Below are 22,630 nucleotides of genomic sequence, written 5' to 3'. Positions count from 1 at the left end.
GAATGAAGATGCTGGAATGAAGATGCTGGAATGAAGACATCGGAATGAAGACACCAGAATGGAGACGCCGGAATGATGACACTGGAGTCTGAATATGAACTGGAGCTGCCACTGGAAGCAGAGTCTGAAGCTGAAGTGTGGTTTGATCTCTGGAATGAAAGGTACGGAGGGGGAGGGATGGGGGAGGGGGGGGGGGGGGGAAGAGAGGTGGGGGGCGGGGTGTAGCCCATCTCAAAGATTGGGCCCGTGACAACATCAAACACATAGGCAAGATCATAGACTCCTTTTTTATTCAGCCCTATCCATAGTTACACTCATTAGTGAAAGACAGCAACATTAGTCAGCCACAGTACCAGAGAAAGCACACCTGACAATCAATGAAACATCAGGTGATTGAGACATGTAGGATTTCTGTCAAAAATTATTTCGGGATTTATGTGGTCAGTCAAAAGAATTCGACAAGAAATGTATCGAGAGTTTGTTGTTTTAACAGAGGTGATACACTAAATACACCCGGAATAACATGACAAAAAATAATAAACCCCATGGAAAGGTTCAGCTATTTATTATGTTATATTAGTTCTTATCGGTGTGTTACTACTTAAACCAGTCGGCACTTTATGTTAGTCAGCCTAATATTCTCAATCAGCTCCTATTTATAGACCCGTGTGATTCGATAAGACTCAGTGCTCACTCTATAGAATAGAATCAGTAGTTTTAATGGTTGTTTTGATTGGAAGCTGATATGCCAAGATGTCAGTGGAATTAGGGCTTTGATATCCGATTCTCAAATCTCAGACAAATTTAGTTACAAAGTCGATCTGAAAGAAGAAAGAGTCACAGAACAAAAAGCAAAGCTTCAAAATTAAGTACAAAAACAAACAGAACTGTAATCAGATTAGAATCCCACCGAGCCCCGGGCTAGTGAGTATCCCAGCCTGTTCTGATTGTTGATCATCGACATGACGCCAACATAAGCGTCGATGGTGAGTGGATGATCCAATACGAGTGCCCCATTGGCCCTACCAGGAACTGGATCCAGCTGATAGGCTTTCTGCACAGCCGTAGCAAGCTCTGTTTTGAAGTTTTCAAGCTGCAAGAAAGAGAGTTCGGAAATGATGAACCACAAAAACCGATCACGGAGAACATATATGTAAAAAACATGCATGTAAAAAGCCCCAACAATTATGGTAATCCAGTGGTTATGTTGATTCTGATGAACGATACGATTGCTGACCTGAATATTGACTCTGTTTCTGTCTCCACAGATGCTGCCTGACCTCCCGAGTACTGAGTACATCCAGCATTTTCTGTTTTAATTATATCAGTGATTGTGTCACGAGACCCGGAATCCTGAATCCTGGACTAATGATCCGGAGACACTGGGCGCGATCTTCCCAAAAGAGAACAAAATCCCTTAGTGAAGGTGTTTAGCCGCGTGTTTCCTGGCGAACACGTGGCTATTTAACATGACTCGGGTTGAAGAAGGGGCCTGAGTGTGGAGTGCGTGGCTGAGGCCGCTCACAGCCCCGGTTTTCACAGCGGAGTTCCTCAGTGCAGGAAACGGGCAAAGTGCGGACTCGTCGAGGATTCCCCGCCCAGGCCCCCGATCTACCCAGATGGGAGTTAGATAGCGGCGTGATTCTCGGTGCTCCGAGTGCCGGGAAACACCCGGCTAATCTTGTGCCGGGAGTGTGTCCCCATTCGGGTCAATCGTGCACTAAGTGTTACTCAGTGTTGAGTTGCCAGTGGTGAAAAGAACATCTGCTTGACTTTCCGTCAGGGAAGGAAATCTGCTGTCTTTACCCAGGCTGCTCGACATGTGACTCCTGACCTATAGCAATGTGATTGATTCAACTGCTCCCTGAGATGTCCTTGCGAGATAGCCAGTTGTACCAAAACCATTCCAGGTGCTATGGTTGAAGAAGGTGGTTCACCGCCATATTCTCAAGGGCAATTACGATGGGCAGTAAATGGCGGCCTTGCCAGCGGCAGTCACATACTCTGAAAGACTAAAAATATTCCCCAAGATACCACTGACCACGGACATGTGTATAAAGTTCCACAGCACACCGAGGATGCCAAATGTAAAATCTTCTGAGACATCTCCAGGATTCTACTCAACACCAGACAGTACGTTACCAGTGAAGCCGGACTGACAACAGACGCTGACCAGAAGTCACCAGCCAGCAGGTTCACTGTCCGTTTTGATCAACGGACTAAAACCGATCATTTCCCGCCTCCCGGAATCTCAGAAGAAACTCCAGCAAATGGACATTTCAAATCCATGAGAAAAGAGCCAGCGTTCCAGCCCAATAGGAACGTCCGACCGAAGCCAGGAGATTCGCAGCTCACTGCCCAATGAAAATCACAGTCAGTTAATCCACCCCCAGATTCACCCCCACCCCAGACCCCACAAAATTCCAGTTCAGCCCCGACTAACACTCCAATTCATTCTCAGTCCAACTTTATTTCAAATCAACTCAACATTGAATGTGTAAATTCACCCCCAAGTGTTGGCTAACACAAGGCAAACCACAAACCTTGGGCTGATGGTTTTCCACATAAACATGACAGACGAATCCTCCCCAAGTCAAACAAAGGTGTTTTTTTTGCCAATAATAATCTTGTTCTGAGGAAAACACCCTTTATAAACAGAAGGAGGCTTTGATCAGATTACTGACCAAACATCAGCATTACGCAAGATTCGCCTTCTCTCCCTGCTTCGTAACAATGCTAATCGTGACCTTCCACAACAGCTAGAGTCTGTAACTTACCTCACAAACAAAGATTACCCTACACTCCAGAGGTGTAAGGTATTGTCAGAGGGTCTGTACTGATGGGGTGCTGCACTCTCAGAGGGTCAGTACTGAGGGAGTGCTGCACTGTCAGAGGGTCAGTACTGAGGGAGTGCTGCACTATCAGAGGGTCAGTACTGATGGAGTGCCGCACTGTCAGAGGGTCAGTACCGAGGGAGTGCTGCACTGTCAGAGGGTCAGTACTGAGGGAGTGCTGCACTGTCAGAGGGTCAGTACTGAGGGAGTGCTGCACTATCAGAGGGTCAGTACTGATGGAGTGCCGCACTGTCAGAGGGTCAGTACCGAGGGAGTGCTGCACTGTCAGAGGGTCAGTACTGAGGGAGTGCTGCACTGTCAGAGGGTCAATGCTCAGGGAGTGCTGCACTGTCAGAGGGTCAGTACTGAGGGAGTGCTGCACTCTCAGAGGGTCAGTACTGAGGGAGTGCTGCACTGTTAGAGGGTCAGTACTGAGGGAGTGCTGCACTATCAGAGGGTCAGTACTGAGGGAGTGCTGCACTGTCAGAGGGTCAGTACTGAGGGAGTGCTGCACTATCAGAGGGTCAGTTCTGAGGGAGTGCTGCACTGTCAGAGGGTCAGTACTGAGGGAGTGCTGCACTGTCAGAGGGTCAGTTCTGAGGGAGTGCTGCACTGTCAGAGGGTCAGTACTGAGGGAGTGCTGCACTGTCAGAGGGTCAGTACTGGGGGAGTGCTGCACTGTCAGAGGGTCAGTACTGAGGGAGTGCCGCATTGTCAGAGGGTCAGTACTGAGGGAGCACTGCACTGTCAGAAGGTCAGTACTGAGGGAGTGCTGCACTATCAGAGGGTTAGTACAGAGGGAGTGCTGCACTGTCAGAGGGTCAGTACAGAGGGAGTGCTGCACGCTCAGAGGGTCAGTACTGAAGGAGTGCTGCACTGTCAGAGGGTCAGTACTGGGGGAGTGCTGCACTGTCAGAGGGTCAGTACTGAGGGAGTGCCGCATTGTCAGAGGGTCAGTACTGAGGGAGCACTGCACTGTCAGAAGGTCAGTACTGAGGGAGTGTTGTACTGTCAGAGGGTGAGTACTGAGGGAGTACCGCACTGACGCAGGACAGTACTGAGGGAATGCTGCACTGTCAGAGGCTCAGTACTGAGGGAGTGTTGCACAGTCAGAGAGTCAGTACCGAGGGAGCGCTGCACTGTCAGGGGGTCAGTACTGAGGGAGTGCTGCACTGTCAGAGGGTCAGTACTGAGGCAGCACTGCACTGTCAGAGGTTCAGTGCTGAGGGAGTGCCGCACTGTCAGAGGGTCAGTACTGAGGGAGTGCTGCACTGTCAGAGGGTCAGTACTGGGGGAGTGCTGCACTGTCAGAGGGTCAGTACTGAGGGAGTGCCGCATTGTCAGAGGGTCAGTACTGAGGGAGCACTGCACTGTCAGAAGGTCAGTACTGAGGGAGTGCTGCACTGTCAGAGGGTTAGGGCAGAGGGAGTGCTGCACTGTCAGAGGGTCAGTACAGAGGGAGTGCTGCACGCTCAGAGGGTCAGTACTGAGGGAGTGCTGCACTGTCAGAGGGTCAGTACTGGGGGAGTGCTGCACTGTCAGAGGGTCAGTACTGAGAGAGTGCCGCGTTGTCAGAGGGTCAGTACTGAGGGAGCACTGCACTGTCAGAAGGTCAGTACTGAGGGAGTGTTGTACTGTCAGAGGGTGAGTACTGAGGGAGTACCGCACTGACACAGGACAGTACTGAGGGAATGCTGCACTGTCAGAGGCTCAGTACGGAGGGAGTGTTGCACAGTCAGAGAGTCAGTACCGAGGGAGCGCTGCACTGTCAGGGGGTCAGTACTGAGGGAGTGCTGCACTGTCAGAGGGTCAGTACTGAGGGAGTGCTGCACATCAGAGGGTCAGTACTGAGGCAGCACTGCACTGTCAGAGGTTCAGTGCTGAGGGAGTGCTGCACTGTCAGGGGGTCAGTACTGAGGGAGTGTTGCACAGTCAGAGGGTTAGTACTGAGGGAGTGCCGCACTGTCAGAGGTTCAGTACTGAGGGACCGCTGCACTGTCAGAGGGTCAGTACTGAGGGAGTTCCGCACTGTCAGAGGGTCAGTACTGAGGGAGTGTCCCATGGTCAGTAGGTCAGTACTGAGGGAGTGCTGCACTGTCAGAGGGTCAGTACTGAGAGAGTGCTGCACTGTCAGAGGGTCAGTACTGAGGGAGTGCCGCATTGTCAGAGGGTCAGTACTGAGGGAGCACTGCACTGTCAGAAGGTCAGTACTGAGGGAGTGTTGTACTGTCAGAGGGTGAGTACTGAGGGAGTACCGCACTGACACAGGACAGTACTGAGGGAATGCTGCACTGTCAGAGGCTCAGTACTGAGGGAGTGTTGCACAGTCAGAGAGTCAGGACCGAGGGAGTGCTGCACTGTCAGAGGGTCAGTACTGAGGGAGTGCTGCACATCAGAGGGTCAGTACTGAGGCAGCACTGCACTGTCAGAGGTTCAGTGCTGAGGGAGTGCCGCACTGTCAGAGGGTCAGTACTGAGGGAGTGCTGCACTGTCAGAGGGTCAGTACTGGGGGAGTGCTGCACTGTCAGAGGGTCAGTACTGAGGGAGTGCTGCACTGTCAGAGGGTTAGGACTGAGGGAGTGCTGCACTGTCAGAGGGTCAGTACAGAGGGAGTGCTGCACGCTCAGAGGGTCAGTACTGAGGGAGTGCTGCACTGTCAGAGGGTCAGTACTGGGGGAGTGCTGCACTGTCAGAGGGTCAGTACTGAGGGAGTGCCGCATTGTCAGAGGGTCAGTACTGAGGTAGCACTGCACTGTCAGAAGGTCAGTACTGAGGGAGTGTTGTACTGTCAGAGGGTGAGTACTGAGGGAGTACCGCACTGACACAGGACAGTACTGAGGGAATGCTGCACTGTCAGAGGCTCAGTACTGAGGGAGTGTTGCACAGTCAGAGAGTCAGTACCGAGGGAGCGCTGCACTGTCAGGGGGTCAGTACTGAGGGAGTGCTGCACTGTCAGAGGGTCAGTACTGAGGGAGTGCTGCACATCAGAGGGTCAGTACTGAGGCAGCACTGCACTGTCAGAGGTTCAGTGCTGAGGGAGTGCTGCACTGTCAGGGGGTCAGTACTGAGGGAGTGTTGCACAGTCAGAGGGTTAGTACTGAGGGAGTGCCGCACTGTCAGAGGTTCAGTACTGAGGGACCGCTGCACTGTCAGAGGGTCAGTACTGAGGGAGTTCCGCACTGTCAGAGGGTCAGTACTGAGGGAGTGTCCCATGGTCAGTAGGTCAGTACTGAGGGAGTGCTGCACTGTCAGAGGGTCAGTACTGAAGGAGTGCCGCACTGTCAGAGGTTCAGTACTGAGGGACCGCTGCACTGTCACGGGGTCAGTACTGAGGGAGTTCCGCACTGTCAGAGGGTCAGCACTGAGGGAGTGCTGCACTGTCAGAGGGTGAGCACTGAGGGAGTGCCGCACTGTCAGAGGCTCAGTACTGAGGGAGCGTCGCACTGTCAGACGGCCAGTACACAGGGAGTGCTGCACTGTCAGATGATCAGTAGTGATGGAGTGCCGCACTGTCAGATGCTCAGTACTGAGGGAGTGTTGCACTGTCAGAGGGTCAGTACTGAGGGAGTGCTGCACTGTCAAAGTGTCAGTACTGAGGGAGTGCTGCACTGTCAGAGGGTCCGTAGTGATGGGGTGCCGCACTGTTAGAGGGTCAGCACTGAGGGTGTGCTGCATTGTCAGAGAGTCAGTACTGAGGGAGTGTTGCACTGTCAGAGGCTCAGTACTGAGGGAGTGCCGCACTGTCAGAGGGTCAGTACTGAGGGAGTGCTGCACTGTCAGAGGGTCAGTACTGAGGGAATGCTGCACTGTCAGAGGGTCAGTACTGAGGGAGTGCTGCACTGTCAGAGGGTCAGTACTGGGGGAGTGCTGCACTGTCAGAGGGTCAGTACTGAGGCTGTGCCGCATTGTCAGAGGGTCAGTACTGAGGGAGCACTGCACTGTCAGAAGGTCAGTACTGAGGGAGTGCTGCACTATCAGAGGGTCAGTACAGAGGGAGTGCTGCACTGTCAGAGGGTCAGTACAGAGGGAGTGCTGCACGCTCAGAGGGTCAGTACTGAGGGAGTGCTGCACTGTCAGAGGGTCAGTACTGAGGGAGTGCCGCATTGTCAGAGGGTCAGTACTGAGGGAGCACTGCACTGTCAGAAGGTCAGTACTGAGGGAGTGCTGCACTATCAGAGTGTCAGTACAGAGGGAGTGCTGCACTGTCAGAGGGTCAGTATAGAGGGAGTGCTGCACACTCAGAGGGTCAGTACTGAGGGAGTGCTGCACTGTCAGAGGGTCAGTACTGGGGGAGTGCTGCACTGTCAGAGGGTCAGTACTGAGGGAGTGCCGCATTTTCAGAGGGTCAGTACTGAGGGAGCACTGCACTGTCAGAAGGTCAGTACTGAGGGAGTGTTGTACTGTCAGAGGGTGAGTACTGAGGGAGTACCGCACTGACACAGGACAGTACTGAGGGAATGCTGCACTGTCAGCGGCTCAGTACTGAGGGAGTGTTGCACAGTCAGAGAGTCAGTACCGAGGGAGCGCTGCACTGTCAGGGGGTCAGGACTGAGGGAGTGCTGCACTATCAGAGGGTCAGTTCTGAGGGAGTGCTGCACTGTCAGAGGGTCAGTACTGAGGGAGTGCTGCACTGTCAGAGGGTCAGTACTGGGGGAGTGCTGCACTGTCAGAGGGTCAGTACTGAGGGAGTGCCGTATTGTCAGAGGGTCAGTACTGAGGGAGTGCTGCACTGTCAGAGGGTCAGTACTGCGGGAGTGCTGCACTGTCAGAGGGTCAGTACTGAGGGAGTGCTGCACTGTCAGAGGGTCAGTACAGAGGGAGTGCTGCACGCTCAGAGGGTCAGTACTGAGGGAGTGCTGCACTGTCAGAGGTTCAGTACTGGGGGAGTGCTGCACTGTCAGATCGTCAGTACTGAGGGAATGCCGCATTGTCAGAGGGTCAGTACTGAGGGAGCACTGCACTGTCAGAAGGTCAGTACTGAGGGAGTGCTGCACTATCAGAGGGTCAGTACAGAGGGAGTGCTGCACTATCAGAGGGTCAGTACAGAGGGAGTGCTGCACTGTCAGAGGGTCAGTACAGAGGGAGTGCTGCACGCTCAGAGGTTCAGTACTGAGGGAGTGCTGCACTGTCAGAGGGTCAGTACTGGGGGAGTGCTGCACTGTCAGAGGGTCAGTACTGAGGGAGTGCCGCATTGTCAGAGGGTCAGTACTGAGGGAGCACTGCACTGTCAGAAGGTCAGTACTGAGGGAGTGTTGTACTGTCAGAGGGTGAGTACTGAGGGAGTACCGCACTGACACAGGACAGTACTGAGGGAATGCTGCACTGTCAGAGGCTCAGTACTGAGGGAGTGTTGCACAGTCAGAGAGTTAGTACCGAGGGAGCGCTGCACTGTCAGGGGGTCAGTACTGAGGGAGTGCTGCACTGTCAGAGGGTCAGTACTGAGGGAGTGCTGCACATCAGAGGGTCAGTACTGAGGCAGCACTGAACTGTCAGAGGTTCAGTGCTGAGGGAGTGCTGCACTGTCAGGGGGTCAGTACTGAGGGAGAGCTGCACTGTCAGAGGGTCAGTACTGAGGGAGTGCTGCACTATCAGAGGGTCAGTTCTGAGGGAGTGCTGCACTGTCAGAGGGTCAGTACTGAGGGAGTGCTGCACTGTCAGAGGGTCAGTACTGAGGGAGTGCTGCACTGTCAGAGGGTCAGTACTGAGGGAGTGCTGCACTGTCAGAGGGTCAGTACTGGGGGAGTGCTGCACTGTCAGAGGGTCAGTACTGAGGCTGTGCCGCATTGTCAGAGGGTCAGTACTGAGGGAGCACTGCACTGTCAGAAGGTCAGTACTGAGGGAATGCTGCACTATCAGAGGGTCAGTACAGAGGGAGTGCTGCACTGTCAGAGGGTCAGTACAGAGGGAGTGCTGCACGCTCAGAGTGTCAGTACTGAGGGAGCACTGCACTGTCAGAAGGTCAGTACTGAGGGAGTGCTGCACTATCAGAGGGTCAGTACAGAGGGAGTCCTACAGTGTCAGAGGGTCAGTACAGAGGGAGTGCTGCACGCTCAGAGGTTCAGTACTGAGGGAGTGCTGCACTGTCAGAGGGTCAGTACTGGGGGAGTGCTGCACTGTCAGAGGGTCAGTACTGAGGGAGTGCCGCATTGTCAGAGGGTCAGTACTGAGGGAGCACTGCACTGTCAGAAGGTCAGTACTGAGGGAGTGTTGTACTGTCAGAGGGTGAGTACTGAGGGAGTACCGCACTGACACAGGACAGTACTGAGGGAATGCTGCACTGTCAGAGGCTCAGTACTGAGGGAGTGTTGCACAGTCAGAGAGTTAGTACCGAGGGAGCGCTGCACTGTCAGGGGGTCAGTACTGAGGGAGTGCTGCACTGTCAGAGGGTCAGTACTGAGGGAGTGCTGCACATCAGAGGGTCAGTACTGAGGCAGCACTGAACTGTCAGAGGTTCAGTGCTGAGGGAGTGCTGCACTGTCAGGGGGTCAGTACTGAGGGAGTGCTGCACTGTCAGAGGGTCAGTACTGAGGGAGTGCCGCATTGTCAGAGGGTCAGTACTGAGGGAGCACTGCACTGTCAGAAGGTCAGTACTGTGGGAGTGCTGCACTATCAGAGTGTCAGTACAGAGGGAGTGCTGTACTGTCAGACGGTGAGTACTGAGGGAGTACCGCACTGACACAGGACAGTACTGAGGGAATGCTGCACTGTCAGAGGCTCAGTACTGAGGGAGTGTTGCACAGTCAGAGAGTCAGTACCGAGGGAGCGCTGCACTGTCAGGGGGTCAGGACTGAGGGAGTGCTGCACTATCAGAGGGTCAGTTCTGAGGGAGTGCTGCACTGTCAGAGGGTCAGTACTGAGGGAGTGCTGCACTGTCAGAGGGTCAGTACTGGGGGAGTGCTGCACTGTCAGAGGGTCAGTACTGAGGGAGTGCCGTATTGTCAGAGGGTCAGTACTGAGGGAGTGCTGCACTGTCAGAGGGTCAGTACTGAGGGAGTGCTGCACTGTCAGAGGGTCAGTACTGAGGGAGTGCTGCACTGTCAGAGGGTCAGTACAGAGGGAGTGCTTCACGCTCAGAGGGTCAGTACTGAGGGAGTGCTGCACTATCAGAGGGTCAGTACAGAGGGAGTGCTACACTGTCAGAGGGTCAGTACAGAGGGAGTGCTGCACGCTCAGAGGTTCAGTACTGAGGGAGTGCTGCACTGTCAGAGGGTCAGTACTGGGGGAGTGCTGCACTGTCAGAGGGTCAGTACTGAGGGAGTGCCGCATTGTCAGAGGGTCAGTACTGAGGGAGCACTGCACTGTCAGAAGGTCAGTACTGAGGGAGTGTTGTACTGTCAGAGGGTGAGTACTGAGGGAGTACAGCACTGACACAGGACAGTACTGAGGGAATGCTGCACTGTCAGAGGCTCAGTACTGAGGGAGTGTTGCACAGTCAGAGGGTCAGTACTGAGGGAGTGCTGCACATCAGAGGGTCAGTACTGAGGCAGCACTGAACTGTCAGAGGTTCAGTGCTGAGGGAGTGCTGCACTGTCAGGGGGTCAGTGCTGAGGGAGTGCTGCACTGTCAGAGGGTCAGTACTGAGGGAGTGCTGCACTGTCAGAGGGTCAGTTCTGAGGGAGTGCTGCACTGTCAGAGGGTCAGTACTGAGGGAGTGCTGCACTGTCAGAGGGTCAGTACTGAGGGAGTGCCGCATTGTCAGAGGGTCAGTACTGAGGGAGCACTGCACTGTCAGTAGGTCAGTACTGAGGGAGTGCTGCACTATCAGAGTGTCAGTACAGAGGGAGTGCTGCACTGTCAGAGGGTCAGTATAGAGGGAGTGCTGCACACTCAGAGGGTCAGTACTGAGGGAGTGCTGCACTGTCAGAGGGTCAGTACTGGGGGAGTGCTGCACTGTCAGAGGGTCAGTACTGAGGGAGCACTGCACTGTCAGAAGGTCAGTACTGAGGGAGTGTTGTACTGTCAGAGGGTGAGTACTGAGGGAGTACCGCACTGACACAGGACAGTACTGAGGGAATGCTGCACTGTCAGAGGCTCAGTACTGAGGGAGTGTTGCACAGTCAGAGAGTCAGTACCGAGGGAGCGCTGCACTGTCAGGGGGTCAGGACTGAGGGAGTGCTGCACTATCAGAGGGTCAGTTCTGAGGGAGTGCTGCACTGTCAGAGGGTCAGTACTGAGGGAGTGCTGCACTGTCAGAGGGTCAGTACTGGGGGAGTGCTGCACTGTCAGAGGGTCAGTACTGAGGGAGTGCCGTATTGTCAGAGGATCAGTACTGAGGGAGTGCTGCACTGTCAGAGGGTCAGTACTGAGGGAGTGCTGCACTGTCAGAGGGTCAGTACTGAGGGAGTGCTGCACTGTCAGAGGGTCAGTACAGAGGGAGTGCTGCACGCTCAGAGGGTCAGTACTGAGGGAGTGCTGCACTGTCAGAGGGTCAGTACTGGGGGAGTGCTGCACTGTCAGATCGTCAGTACTGAGGGAGTGCCGCATTGTCAGAGGGTCAGTACTGAGGGAGCACTGCACTGTCAGAAGGTCAGTACTGAGGGAGTGCTGCACTATCAGAGGGTCAGTACAGAGGGAGTGCTGCACTGTCAGAGGGTCAGTACAGAGGGAGTGCTGCACGCTCAGAGGTTCAGTACTGAGGGAGTGCTGCACTGTCAGAGGGTCAGTACTGGGGGAGTGCTGCACTGTCAGAGGGTCAGTACTGAGGGAGTGCCGCATTGTCAGAGGGTCAGTACTGAGGGAGCACTGCACTGTCAGAAGGTCAGTACTGAGGGAGTGTTGTACTGTCAGAGGGTGAGTACTGAGGGAGTACCGCACTGACACAGGACAGTACTGAGGGAATGCTGCACTGTCAGAGGCTCAGTACTGAGGGAGTGTTGCACAGTCAGAGAGTTAGTACCGAGGGAGCGCTGCACTGTCAGGGGGTCAGTACTGAGGGAGTGCTGCACTGTCAGAGGGTCAGTACTGAGGGAGTGCTGCACATCAGAGGGTCAGTACTGAGGCAGCACTGAACTGTCAGAGGTTCAGTGCTGAGGGAGTGCTGCACTGTCAGGGGGTCAGTACTGAGGGAGAGCTGCACTGTCAGAGGGTCAGTACTGAGGGAGTGCTGCACTATCAGAGGGTCAGTTCTGAGGGAGTGCTGCACTGTCAGAGGGTCAGTACTGAGGGAGTGCTGCACTGTCAAGAGGGTCAGTACTGGGGGAGTGCTGCACTGTCAGAGGGTCAGTACTGAGGCTGTGCCGCATTGTCAGAGGGTCAGTACTGAGAGAGCACTGCACTGTCAGAAGGTCAGTACTGAGGGAATGCTGCACTATCAGAGAGTCAGTACAGAGGGAGTGCTGCACTGTCAGAGGGTCAGTACAGAGGGAGTGCTGCACGCTCAGAGTGTCAGTACTGAGGGAGTGCTGCACTGTCAGAGGGTCAGTACTGAGGGAGTGCCGCATTGTCAGAGGGTCAGTACTGAGGGAGCACTGCACTGTCAGAAGGTCAGTACTGAGGGAGTGCTGCACTATCAGAGGCTCAGTACTGAGGGAGTGTTGCACAGTCAGAGAGTCAGGACCGAGGGAGTGCTGCACTGTCAGAGGGTCAGTACTGAGGGAGTGCTGCACATCAGAGGGTCAGTACTGAGGCAGCACTGCACTGTCAGAGGTTCAGTGCTGAGGGAGTGCCGCACTGTCAGAGGGTCAGTACTGAGGGAGTGCTGCACTGTCAGAGGGTCAGTACTGGGGGAGTGCTGCACTGTCAGAGAGTCAGTACTGAGGGAGTGCCGCATTATCAGAGGGTCAGTACTGAGGGAGCATGCACTGTCAGAAGGTCAGTACTGAGGGAGTGCTGCACTGTCAGAGGGTTAGGACAGAGGGAGTGCTGCACTGTCAGAGGGTCAGTACAGAGGGAGTGCTGCACGCTCAGAGGGTCAGTACTGAGGGAGTGCTGCACTGTCAGAGGGTCAGTACTGGGGGAGTGCTGCACTGTCAGAGGGTCAGTACTGAGGGAGTGCCGCATTGTCAGAGGGTCAGTACTGAGGGAGCACTGCACTGTCAGAAGGTCAGTACTGAGGGAGTGTTGTACTGTCAGAGGGTGAGTACTGAGGGAGTATCGCAGTGACACAGGACAGTACTGAGGGAATGCTGCACTGTCAGAGGCTCAGTACTGAGGGAGTGTTGCACAGTCAGAGAGTCAGTACCGAGGGAGCGCTGCACTGTCAGGGGGTCAGTACTGAGGGAGTGCTGCACTGTCAGAGGGTCAGTACTGAGGGAGTGCTGCACATCAGAGGGTCAGTACTGAGGCAGCACTGCACTGTCAGAGGTTCAGTGCTGAGGGAGTGCTGCACTGTCAGGGGGTCAGTACTGAGGGAGTGTTGCACAGTCAGAGGGTTAGTACTGAGGGAGTGCCGCACTGTCAGAGGTTCAGTACTGAGGGACCGCTGCACTGTCAGAGGGTCAGTACTGAGGGAGTTCCGCACTGTCAGAGGGTCAGTACTGAGGGAGTGTCCCATGGTCAGTAGGTCAGTACTGAGGGAGTGCTGCACTGTCAGAGGGTCAGTACTGAAGGAGTGCCGCACTGTCAGAGGTTCAGTACTGAGGGACCGCTGCACTGTCACGGGGTCAGTACTGAGGGAGTTCCGCACTGTCAGAGGGTCAGCACTGAGGGAGTGCTGCACTGTCAGAGGGTGAGCACTGAGGGAGTGCCGCACTGTCAGAGGCTCAGTACTGAGGGAGCGTCGCACTGTCAGACGGCCAGTACACAGGGAGTGCTGCACTGTCAGATGATCAATAGTGATGGAGTGCCGCACTGTCAGATGCTCAGTACTGAGGGAGTGTTGCACTGTCAGAGGGTCAGTACTGAGGGAGTGCTGCACTGTCAAAGTGTCAGTACTGAGGGAGTGCTGCACTGTCAGAGGGTCCGTAGTGATGGGGTGCCGCACTGTTAGAGGGTCAGCACTGAGGGTGTGCTGCATTGTCAGAGAGTCAGTACTGAGGGAGTGTTGCACTGTCAGAGGCTCAGTACTGGGGGAGTGCTGCACTGTCAGAGGGTCAGGACTGAGGGAGCACTGCACTGTCAGAAGGTCAGTACTGAGGGAGTGTTGTACTGTCAGAGGGTGAGTACTGAGGGAGTACCGCACTGACACAGGACAGTACTGAGGGAATGCTGCACTGTCAGAGGCTCAGTACTGAGGGAGTGTTGCACAGTCAGAGAGTCAGTACCGAGGGAGCGCTGCACTATCAGAGGGTCAGTACTGAGGGAGTGCTGCACTGTCAGAGGGTCAGTACTGAGGGAGTGCCGTATTGTCAGAGGGTCAGTACTGAGGGAGTGCTGCACTGTCAGAGGGTCAGTACTGAGGGAGTGCTGCACTGTCAGAGGGTCAGTACTGAGGGAGTGCTGCACTGTCAGAGGGTCAGTACAGAGGGAGTGCTTCACGCTCAGAGGGTCAGTACTGAGGGAGTGCTGCACTGTCAGAGGGTCAGTACTGGGGGAGTGCTGCACTGTCAGATCGTCAGTACTGAGGGAGTGCCGCATTGTCAGAGGGTCAGTACTGAGGGAGCACTGCACTGTCAGAGGGTCAGTACTGAGGGAGCACTGCACTGTCAGAAGGTCAGTACTGAGGGAGTGCTGCACTATCAGAGGGTCAGTACAGAGGGAGTGCTACACTGTCAGAGGGTCAGTATAGAGGGAGTGCTGCACGCTCAGAGGTTCAGTACTGAGGGAGTGCTGCACTGTCAGAGGGTCAGTACTGGGGGAGTGCTGCACTTTCAGAGGGTCAGTACTGAGGGAGTGCCGCATTGTCAGAGGGTCAGTACTGAGGGAGCACTGCACTGTCAGAAGGTCAGTACTGAGGGAGTGTTGTACTGTCAGAGGGTGAGTACTGAGGGAGTACAGCATTGACACAGGACAGTACTGAGGGAATGCTGCACTGTCAGAGGCTCAGTACTGAGGGAGTGTTGCACAGTCAGAGGGTCAGTACTGAGGGAGTGCTGCACATCAGAGGGTCAGTACTGAGGCAGCACTGAACTGTCAGAGGTTCAGTGCTGAGGGAGTGCTGCACTGTCAGGGGGTCAGTGCTGAGGGAGTGCTGCACTGTCAGAGGGTCAGTACTGAGGGAGTGCTGCACTGTCAGAGGGTCAGTTCTGAGGGAGTGCTGCACATCAGAGGGTCAGTACTGAGGGAGTGCTGCACTGTCAGAGGGTCAGTACTGAGGGAGTGCCGCATTGTCAGAGGGTCAGTACTGAGGGAGCACTGCACTGTCAGTAGGTCAGTACTGAGGGAGTGCTGCACTATCAGAGTGTCAGTACAGAGGGAGTGCTGCACTGTCAGAGGGTCAGTATAGAGGGAGTGCTGCACACTCAGAGGGTCAGTACTGAGGGAGTGCTGCACTGTCAGAGGGTCAGTACTGGGGGAGTGCTGCACTGTCAGAGGGTCAGTACTGAGGGAGCACTGCACTGTCAGAAGGTCAGTACTGAGGGAGTGTTGTACTGTCAGAGGGTGAGTACTGAGGGAGTACCGCACTGACACAGGACAGTACTGAGGGAATGCTGCACTGTCAGAGGCTCAGTACTGAGGGAGTGTTGCACAGTCAGAGAGTCAGTACCGAGGGAGCGCTGCACTGTCAGGGGGTCAGGACTGAGGGAGTGCTGCACTATCAGAGGGTCAGTTCTGAGGGAGTGCTGCACTGTCAGAGGGTCAGTACTGAGGGAGTGCTGCACTGTCAGAGGGTCAGTACTGGGGGAGTGCTGCACTGTCAGAGGGTCAGTACTGAGGGAGTGCCGTATTGTCAGAGGATCAGTACTGAGGGAGTGCTGCACTGTCAGAGGGTCAGTACTGAGGGAGTGCTGCACTGTCAGAGGGTCAGTACTGAGGGAGTGCTGCACTGTCAGAGGGTCAGTACAGAGGGAGTGCTGCACGCTCAGAGGGTCAGTACTGAGGGAGTGCTGCACTGTCAGAGGGTCAGTACTGGGGGAGTGCTGCACTGTCAGATCGTTAGTACTGAGGGAGTGCCGCATTGTCAGAGGGTCAGTACTGAGGGAGCACTGCACTGTCAGAAGGTCAGTACTGAGGGAGTGCTGCACTATCAGAGGGTCAGTACAGAGGGAGTGCTGCACTGTCAGAGGGTCAGTACAGAGGGAGTGCTGCACGCTCAGAGGTTCAGTACTGAGGGAGTGCTGCACTGTCAGAGGGTCAGTACTGGGGGAGTGCTGCACTGTCAGAGGGTCAGTACTGAGGGAGTGCCGCATTGTCAGAGGGTCAGTACTGAGGGAGCACTGCACTGTCAGAAGGTCAGTACTGAGGGAGTGTTGTACTGTCAGAGGGTGAGTACTGAGGGAGTACCGCACTGACACAGGACAGTACTGAGGGAATGCTGCACTGTCAGAGGCTCAGTACTGAGGGAGTGTTGCACAGTCAGAGAGTTAGTACCGAGGGAGCGCTGCACTGTCAGGGGGTCAGTACTGAGGGAGTGCTGCACTGTCAGAGGGTCAGTACTGAGGGAGTGCTGCACATCAGAGGGTCAGTACTGAGGCAGCACTGAACTGTCAGAGGTTCAGTGCTGAGGGAGTGCTGCACTGTCAGGGGGTCAGTACTGAGGGAGAGCTGCACTGTCAGAGGGTCAGTACTGAGGGAGTGCTGCACTATCAGAGGGTCAGTTCTGAGGGAGTGCTGCACTGTCAGAGGGTCAGTACTGAGGGAGTGCTGCACTGTCAAGAGGGTCAGTACTGGGGGAGTGCTGCACTGTCAGAGGGTCAGTATTGAGGCTGTGCCGCATTGTCAGAGGGTCAGTACTGAGGGAGCACTGCACTGTCAGAAGGTCAGTACTGAGGGAATGCTGCACTATCAGAGGGTCAGTACAGAGGGAGTGCTGCACTGTCAGAGGGTCAGTACAGAGGGAGTGCTGCACGCTCAGAGTGTCAGTACAGAGGGAGTGCTGCACGCTCAGAGTGTCAGTACTGAGGGAGTGCTGCACTGTCAGAGGGTCAGTACTGAGGGAGTGCCGCATTGTCAGAGGGTCAGTACTGAGGGAGCACTGCACTGTCAGAAGGTCAGTACTGAGGGAGTGCTGCACTATCAGAGGCTCAGTACTGAGGGAGTGTTGCACAGTCAGAGAGTCAGGACCGAGGGAGTGCTGCACTGTCAGAGGGTCAGTACTGAGGGAGTGCTGCACATCAGAGGGTCAGTACTGAGGCAGCACTGCACTGTCAGAGGTTCAGTGCTGAGGGAGTGCCGCACTGTCAGAGGGTCAGTACTGAGGGAGTGCTGCACTGTCAGAGGGTCAGTACTGGGGGAGTGCTGCACTGTCAGAGGGTCAGTACTGAGGGAGTGCCGCATTATCAGAGGGTCAGTACTGAGGGAGCACTGCACTGTCAGAAGGTCAGTACTGAGGGAGTGCTGCACTGTCAGAGGGTTAGGACAGAGGGAGTGCTGCACTGTCAGAGGGTCAGTACAGAGGGAGTGCTGCATGCTCAGAGGGTCAGTACTGAGGGAGTGCTGCACTGTCAGAGGGTCAGTACTGGGGGAGTGCTGCACTGTCAGAGGGTCAGTACTGAGGGAGTGCCGCATTGTCAGAGGGTCAGTACTGAGGGAGCACTGCACTGTCAGAAGGTCAGTACTGAGGGAGTGTTGTACTGTCAGAGGGTGAGTACTGAGGGAGTACCGCACTGACACAGGACAGTACTGAGGGAATGCTGCACTGTCAGAGGCTCAGTACTGAGGGAGTGTTGCACAGTCAGAGAGTCAGTACCGAGGGAGCGCTGCACTGTCAGGGGGTCAGTACTGAGGGAGTGCTGCACTGTCAGAGGGTCAGTACTGAGGGAGTGCTGCACATCAGAGGGTCAGTACTGAGGCAGCACTGCACTGTCAGAGGTTCAGTGCTGAGGGAGTGCTGCACTGTCAGGGGGTCAGTACTGAGGGAGTGTTGCACAGTCAGAGGGTTAGTACTGAGGGAGTGCCGCACTGTCAGAGGGTCAGTACTGAGGGAGTGCTGCACTGTCAGAGGGTCAGTACTGAGGGAGTGCTGCACTGTCAGAGGGTCAGTACAGAGGGAGTGCTGCACGCTCAGAGGGTCAGTACTGAGGGAGTGCTGCACTGTCAGAGGGTCAGTACTGGGGGAGTGCTGCACTGTCAGATCGTTAGTACTGAGGGAGTGCCGCATTGTCAGAGGGTCAGTACTGAGGGAGCACTGCACTGTCAGAAGGTCAGTACTGAGGGAGTGCTGCACTATCAGAGGGTCAGTACAGAGGGAGTGCTGCACTGTCAGAGGGTCAGTACAGAGGGAGTGCTGCACGCTCAGAGGTTCAGTACTGAGGGAGTGCTGCACTGTCAGAGGGTCAGTACTGGGGGAGTGCTGCACTGTCAGAGGGTCAGTACTGAGGGAGTGCCGCATTGTCAGAGGGTCAGTACTGAGGGAGCACTGCACTGTCAGAAGGTCAGTACTGAGGGAGTGTTGTACTGTCAGAGGGTGAGTACTGAGGGAGTACCGCACTGACACAGGACAGTACTGAGGGAATGCTGCACTGTCAGAGGCTCAGTACTGAGGGAGTGTTGCACAGTCAGAGAGTTAGTACCGAGGGAGCGCTGCACTGTCAGGGGGTCAGTACTGAGGGAGTGCTGCACTGTCAGAGGGTCAGTACTGAGGGAGTGCTGCACATCAGAGGGTCAGTACTGAGGCAGCACTGAACTGTCAGAGGTTCAGTGCTGAGGGAGTGCTGCACTGTCAGGGGGTCAGTACTGAGGGAGAGCTGCACTGTCAGAGGGTCAGTACTGAGGGAGTGCTGCACTATCAGAGGGTCAGTTCTGAGGGAGTGCTGCACTGCCAGAGGGTCAGTACTGAGGGAGTGCTGCACTGTCAAGAGGGTCAGTACTGGGGGAGTGCTGCACTGTCAGAGGGTCAGTACTGAGGCTGTGCCGCATTGTCAGAGGGTCAGTACTGAGAGAGCACTGCACTGTCAGAAGGTCAGTACTGAGGGAATGCTGCACTATCAGAGAGTCAGTACAGAGGGAGTGCTGCACTGTCAGAGGGTCAGTACAGAGGGAGTGCTGCACGCTCAGAGTGTCAGTACTGAGGGAGTGCTGCACTGTCAGAGGGTCAGTACTGAGGGAGTGCCGCATTGTCAGAGGGTCAGTACTGAGGGAGCACTGCACTGTCAGAAGGTCAGTACTGAGGGAGTGCTGCACTATCAGAGGCTCAGTACTGAGGGAGTGTTGCACAGTCAGAGAGTCAGGACCGAGGGAGTGCTGCACTGTCAGAGGGTCAGTACTGAGGGAGTGCTGCACATCAGAGGGTCAGTACTGAGGCAGCACTGCACTGTCAGAGGTTCAGTGCTGAGGGAGTGCCGCACTGTCAGAGGGTCAGTACTGAGGGAGTGCTGCACTGTCAGAGGGTCAGTACTGGGGGAGTGCTGCACTGTCAGAGAGTCAGTACTGAGGGAGTGCCGCATTATCAGAGGGTCAGTACTGAGGGAGCATGCACTGTCAGAAGGTCAGTACTGAGGGAGTGCTGCACTGTCAGAGGGTTAGGACAGAGGGAGTGCTGCACTGTCAGAGGGTCAGTACAGAGGGAGTGCTGCACGCTCAGAGGGTCAGTACTGAGGGAGTGCTGCACTGTCAGAGGGTCAGTACTGGGGGAGTGCTGCACTGTCAGAGGGTCAGTACTGAGGGAGTGCCGCATTGTCAGAGGGTCAGTACTGAGGGAGCACTGCACTGTCAGAAGGTCAGTACTGAGGGAGTGTTGTACTGTCAGAGGGTGAGTACTGAGGGAGTATCGCAGTGACACAGGACAGTACTGAGGGAATGCTGCACTGTCAGAGGCTCAGTACTGAGGGAGTGTTGCACAGTCAGAGAGTCAGTACCGAGGGAGCGCTGCACTGTCAGGGGGTCAGTACTGAGGGAGTGCTGCACTGTCAGAGGGTCAGTACTGAGGGAGTGCTGCACATCAGAGGGTCAGTACTGAGGCAGCACTGCACTGTCAGAGGTTCAGTGCTGAGGGAGTGCTGCACTGTCAGGGGGTCAGTACTGAGGGAGTGTTGCACAGTCAGAGGGTTAGTACTGAGGGAGTGCCGCACTGTCAGAGGTTCAGTACTGAGGGACCGCTGCACTGTCAGAGGGTCAGTACTGAGGGAGTTCCGCACTGTCAGAGGGTCAGTACTGAGGGAGTGTCCCATGGTCAGTAGGTCAGTACTGAGGGAGTGCTGCACTGTCAGAGGGTCAGTACTGAAGGAGTGCCGCACTGTCAGAGGTTCAGTACTGAGGGACCGCTGCACTGTCACGGGGTCAGTACTGAGGGAGTTCCGCACTGTCAGAGGGTCAGCACTGAGGGAGTGCTGCACTGTCAGAGGGTGAGCACTGAGGGAGTGCCGCACTGTCAGAGGCTCAGTACTGAGGGAGCGTCGCACTGTCAGACGGCCAGTACACAGGGAGTGCTGCACTGTCAGATGATCAATAGTGATGGAGTGCCGCACTGTCAGATGCTCAGTACTGAGGGAGTGTTGCACTGTCAGAGGGTCAGTACTGAGGGAGTGCTGCACTGTCAAAGTGTCAGTACTGAGGGAGTGCTGCACTGTCAGAGGGTCCGTAGTGATGGGGTGCCGCACTGTTAGAGGGTCAGCACTGAGGGTGTGCTGCATTGTCAGAGAGTCAGTACTGAGGGAGTGTTGCACTGTCAGAGGCTCAGTACTGGGGGAGTGCTGCACTGTCAGAGGGTCAGGACTGAGGGAGCACTGCACTGTCAGAAGGTCAGTACTGAGGGAGTGTTGTACTGTCAGAGGGTGAGTACTGAGGGAGTACCGCACTGACACAGGACAGTACTGAGGGAATGCTGCACTGTCAGAGGCTCAGTACTGAGGGAGTGTTGCACAGTCAGAGAGTCAGTACCGAGGGAGCGCTGCACTATCAGAGGGTCAGTACTGAGGGAGTGCTGCACTGTCAGAGGGTCAGTACTGAGGGAGTGCCGTATTGTCAGAGGGTCAGTACTGAGGGAGTGCTGCACTGTCAGAGGGTCAGTACTGAGGGAGTGCTGCACTGTCAGAGGGTCAGTACTGAGGGAGTGCTGCACTGTCAGAGGGTCAGTACAGAGGGAGTGCTTCACGCTCAGAGGGTCAGTACTGAGGGAGTGCTGCACTGTCAGAGGGTCAGTACTGGGGGAGTGCTGCACTGTCAGATCGTCAGTACTGAGGGAGTGCCGCATTGTCAGAGGGTCAGTACTGAGGGAGCACTGCACTGTCAGAGGGTCAGTACTGAGGGAGCACTGCACTGTCAGAAGGTCAGTACTGAGGGAGTGCTGCACTATCAGAGGGTCAGTACAGAGGGAGTGCTACACTGTCAGAGGGTCAGTATAGAGGGAGTGCTGCACGCTCAGAGGTTCAGTACTGAGGGAGTGCTGCACTGTCAGAGGGTCAGTACTGGGGGAGTGCTGCACTTTCAGAGGGTCAGTACTGAGGGAGTGCCGCATTGTCAGAGGGTCAGTACTGAGGGAGCACTGCACTGTCAGAAGGTCAGTACTGAGGGAGTGTTGTACTGTCAGAGGGTGAGTACTGAGGGAGTACAGCATTGACACAGGACAGTACTGAGGGAATGCTGCACTGTCAGAGGCTCAGTACTGAGGGAGTGTTGCACAGTCAGAGGGTCAGTACTGAGGGAGTGCTGCACATCAGAGGGTCAGTACTGAGGCAGCACTGAACTGTCAGAGGTTCAGTGCTGAGGGAGTGCTGCACTGTCAGGGGGTCAGTGCTGAGGGAGTGCTGCACTGTCAGAGGGTCAGTACTGAGGGAGTGCTGCACTGTCAGAGGGTCAGTTCTGAGGGAGTGCTGCACATCAGAGGGTCAGTACTGAGGGAGTGCTGCACTGTCAGAGGGTCAGTACTGAGGGAGTGCCGCATTGTCAGAGGGTCAGTACTGAGGGAGCACTGCACTGTCAGTAGGTCAGTACTGAGGGAGTGCTGCACTATCAGAGTGTCAGTACAGAGGGAGTGCTGCACTGTCAGAGGGTCAGTATAGAGGGAGTGCTGCACACTCAGAGGGTCAGTACTGAGGGAGTGCTGCACTGTCAGAGGGTCAGTACTGGGGGAGTGCTGCACTGTCAGAGGGTCAGTACTGAGGGAGCACTGCACTGTCAGAAGGTCAGTACTGAGGGAGTGTTGTACTGTCAGAGGGTGAGTACTGAGGGAGTACCGCACTGACACAGGACAGTACTGAGGGAATGCTGCACTGTCAGAGGCTCAGTACTGAGGGAGTGTTGCACAGTCAGAGAGTCAGTACCGAGGGAGCGCTGCACTGTCAGGGGGTCAGGACTGAGGGAGTGCTGCACTATCAGAGGGTCAGTTCTGAGGGAGTGCTGCACTGTCAGAGGGTCAGTACTGAGGGAGTGCTGCACTGTCAGAGGGTCAGTACTGGGGGAGTGCTGCACTGTCAGAGGGTCAGTACTGAGGGAGTGCCGTATTGTCAGAGGATCAGTACTGAGGGAGTGCTGCACTGTCAGAGGGTCAGTACTGAGGGAGTGCTGCACTGTCAGAGGGTCAGTACTGAGGGAGTGCTGCACTGTCAGAGGGTCAGTACAGAGGGAGTGCTGCACGCTCAGAGGGTCAGTACTGAGGGAGTGCTGCACTGTCAGAGGGTCAGTACTGGGGGAGTGCTGCACTGTCAGATCGTTAGTACTGAGGGAGTGCCGCATTGTCAGAGGGTCAGTACTGAGGGAGCACTGCACTGTCAGAAGGTCAGTACTGAGGGAGTGCTGCACTATCAGAGGGTCAGTACAGAGGGAGTGCTGCACTGTCAGAGGGTCAGTACAGAGGGAGTGCTGCACGCTCAGAGGTTCAGTAC

General features: G+C 55.4%; 1 protein-coding gene across 1 annotated transcript in view; it reads right to left on the bottom strand.

Annotated features, from left to right (window-relative positions):
* Positions 1-273: 273 nt before the first annotated feature.
* LOC140389490 (tumor protein p63-regulated gene 1-like protein) overlaps positions 274-22,630 on the bottom strand; it is a 280,775-nt gene continuing 258,418 nt past the window's right edge. The window contains exon 5 of the mRNA XM_072473635.1: positions 274-1,093. Within this exon, the coding sequence (XP_072329736.1) occupies positions 899-1,093 (195 nt within the window). The 3' untranslated portion in view covers positions 274-898. The remainder of the gene's footprint in view (positions 1,094-22,630) is intronic.

The sequence above is a fragment of the Scyliorhinus torazame genome, chromosome 14, assembly GCF_047496885.1.
Source record: "Scyliorhinus torazame isolate Kashiwa2021f chromosome 14, sScyTor2.1, whole genome shotgun sequence".
Taxonomy (NCBI): Eukaryota; Metazoa; Chordata; class Chondrichthyes; order Carcharhiniformes; family Scyliorhinidae; genus Scyliorhinus; species Scyliorhinus torazame.
This window is presented reverse-complemented; position numbering and strand designations above follow the sequence as displayed.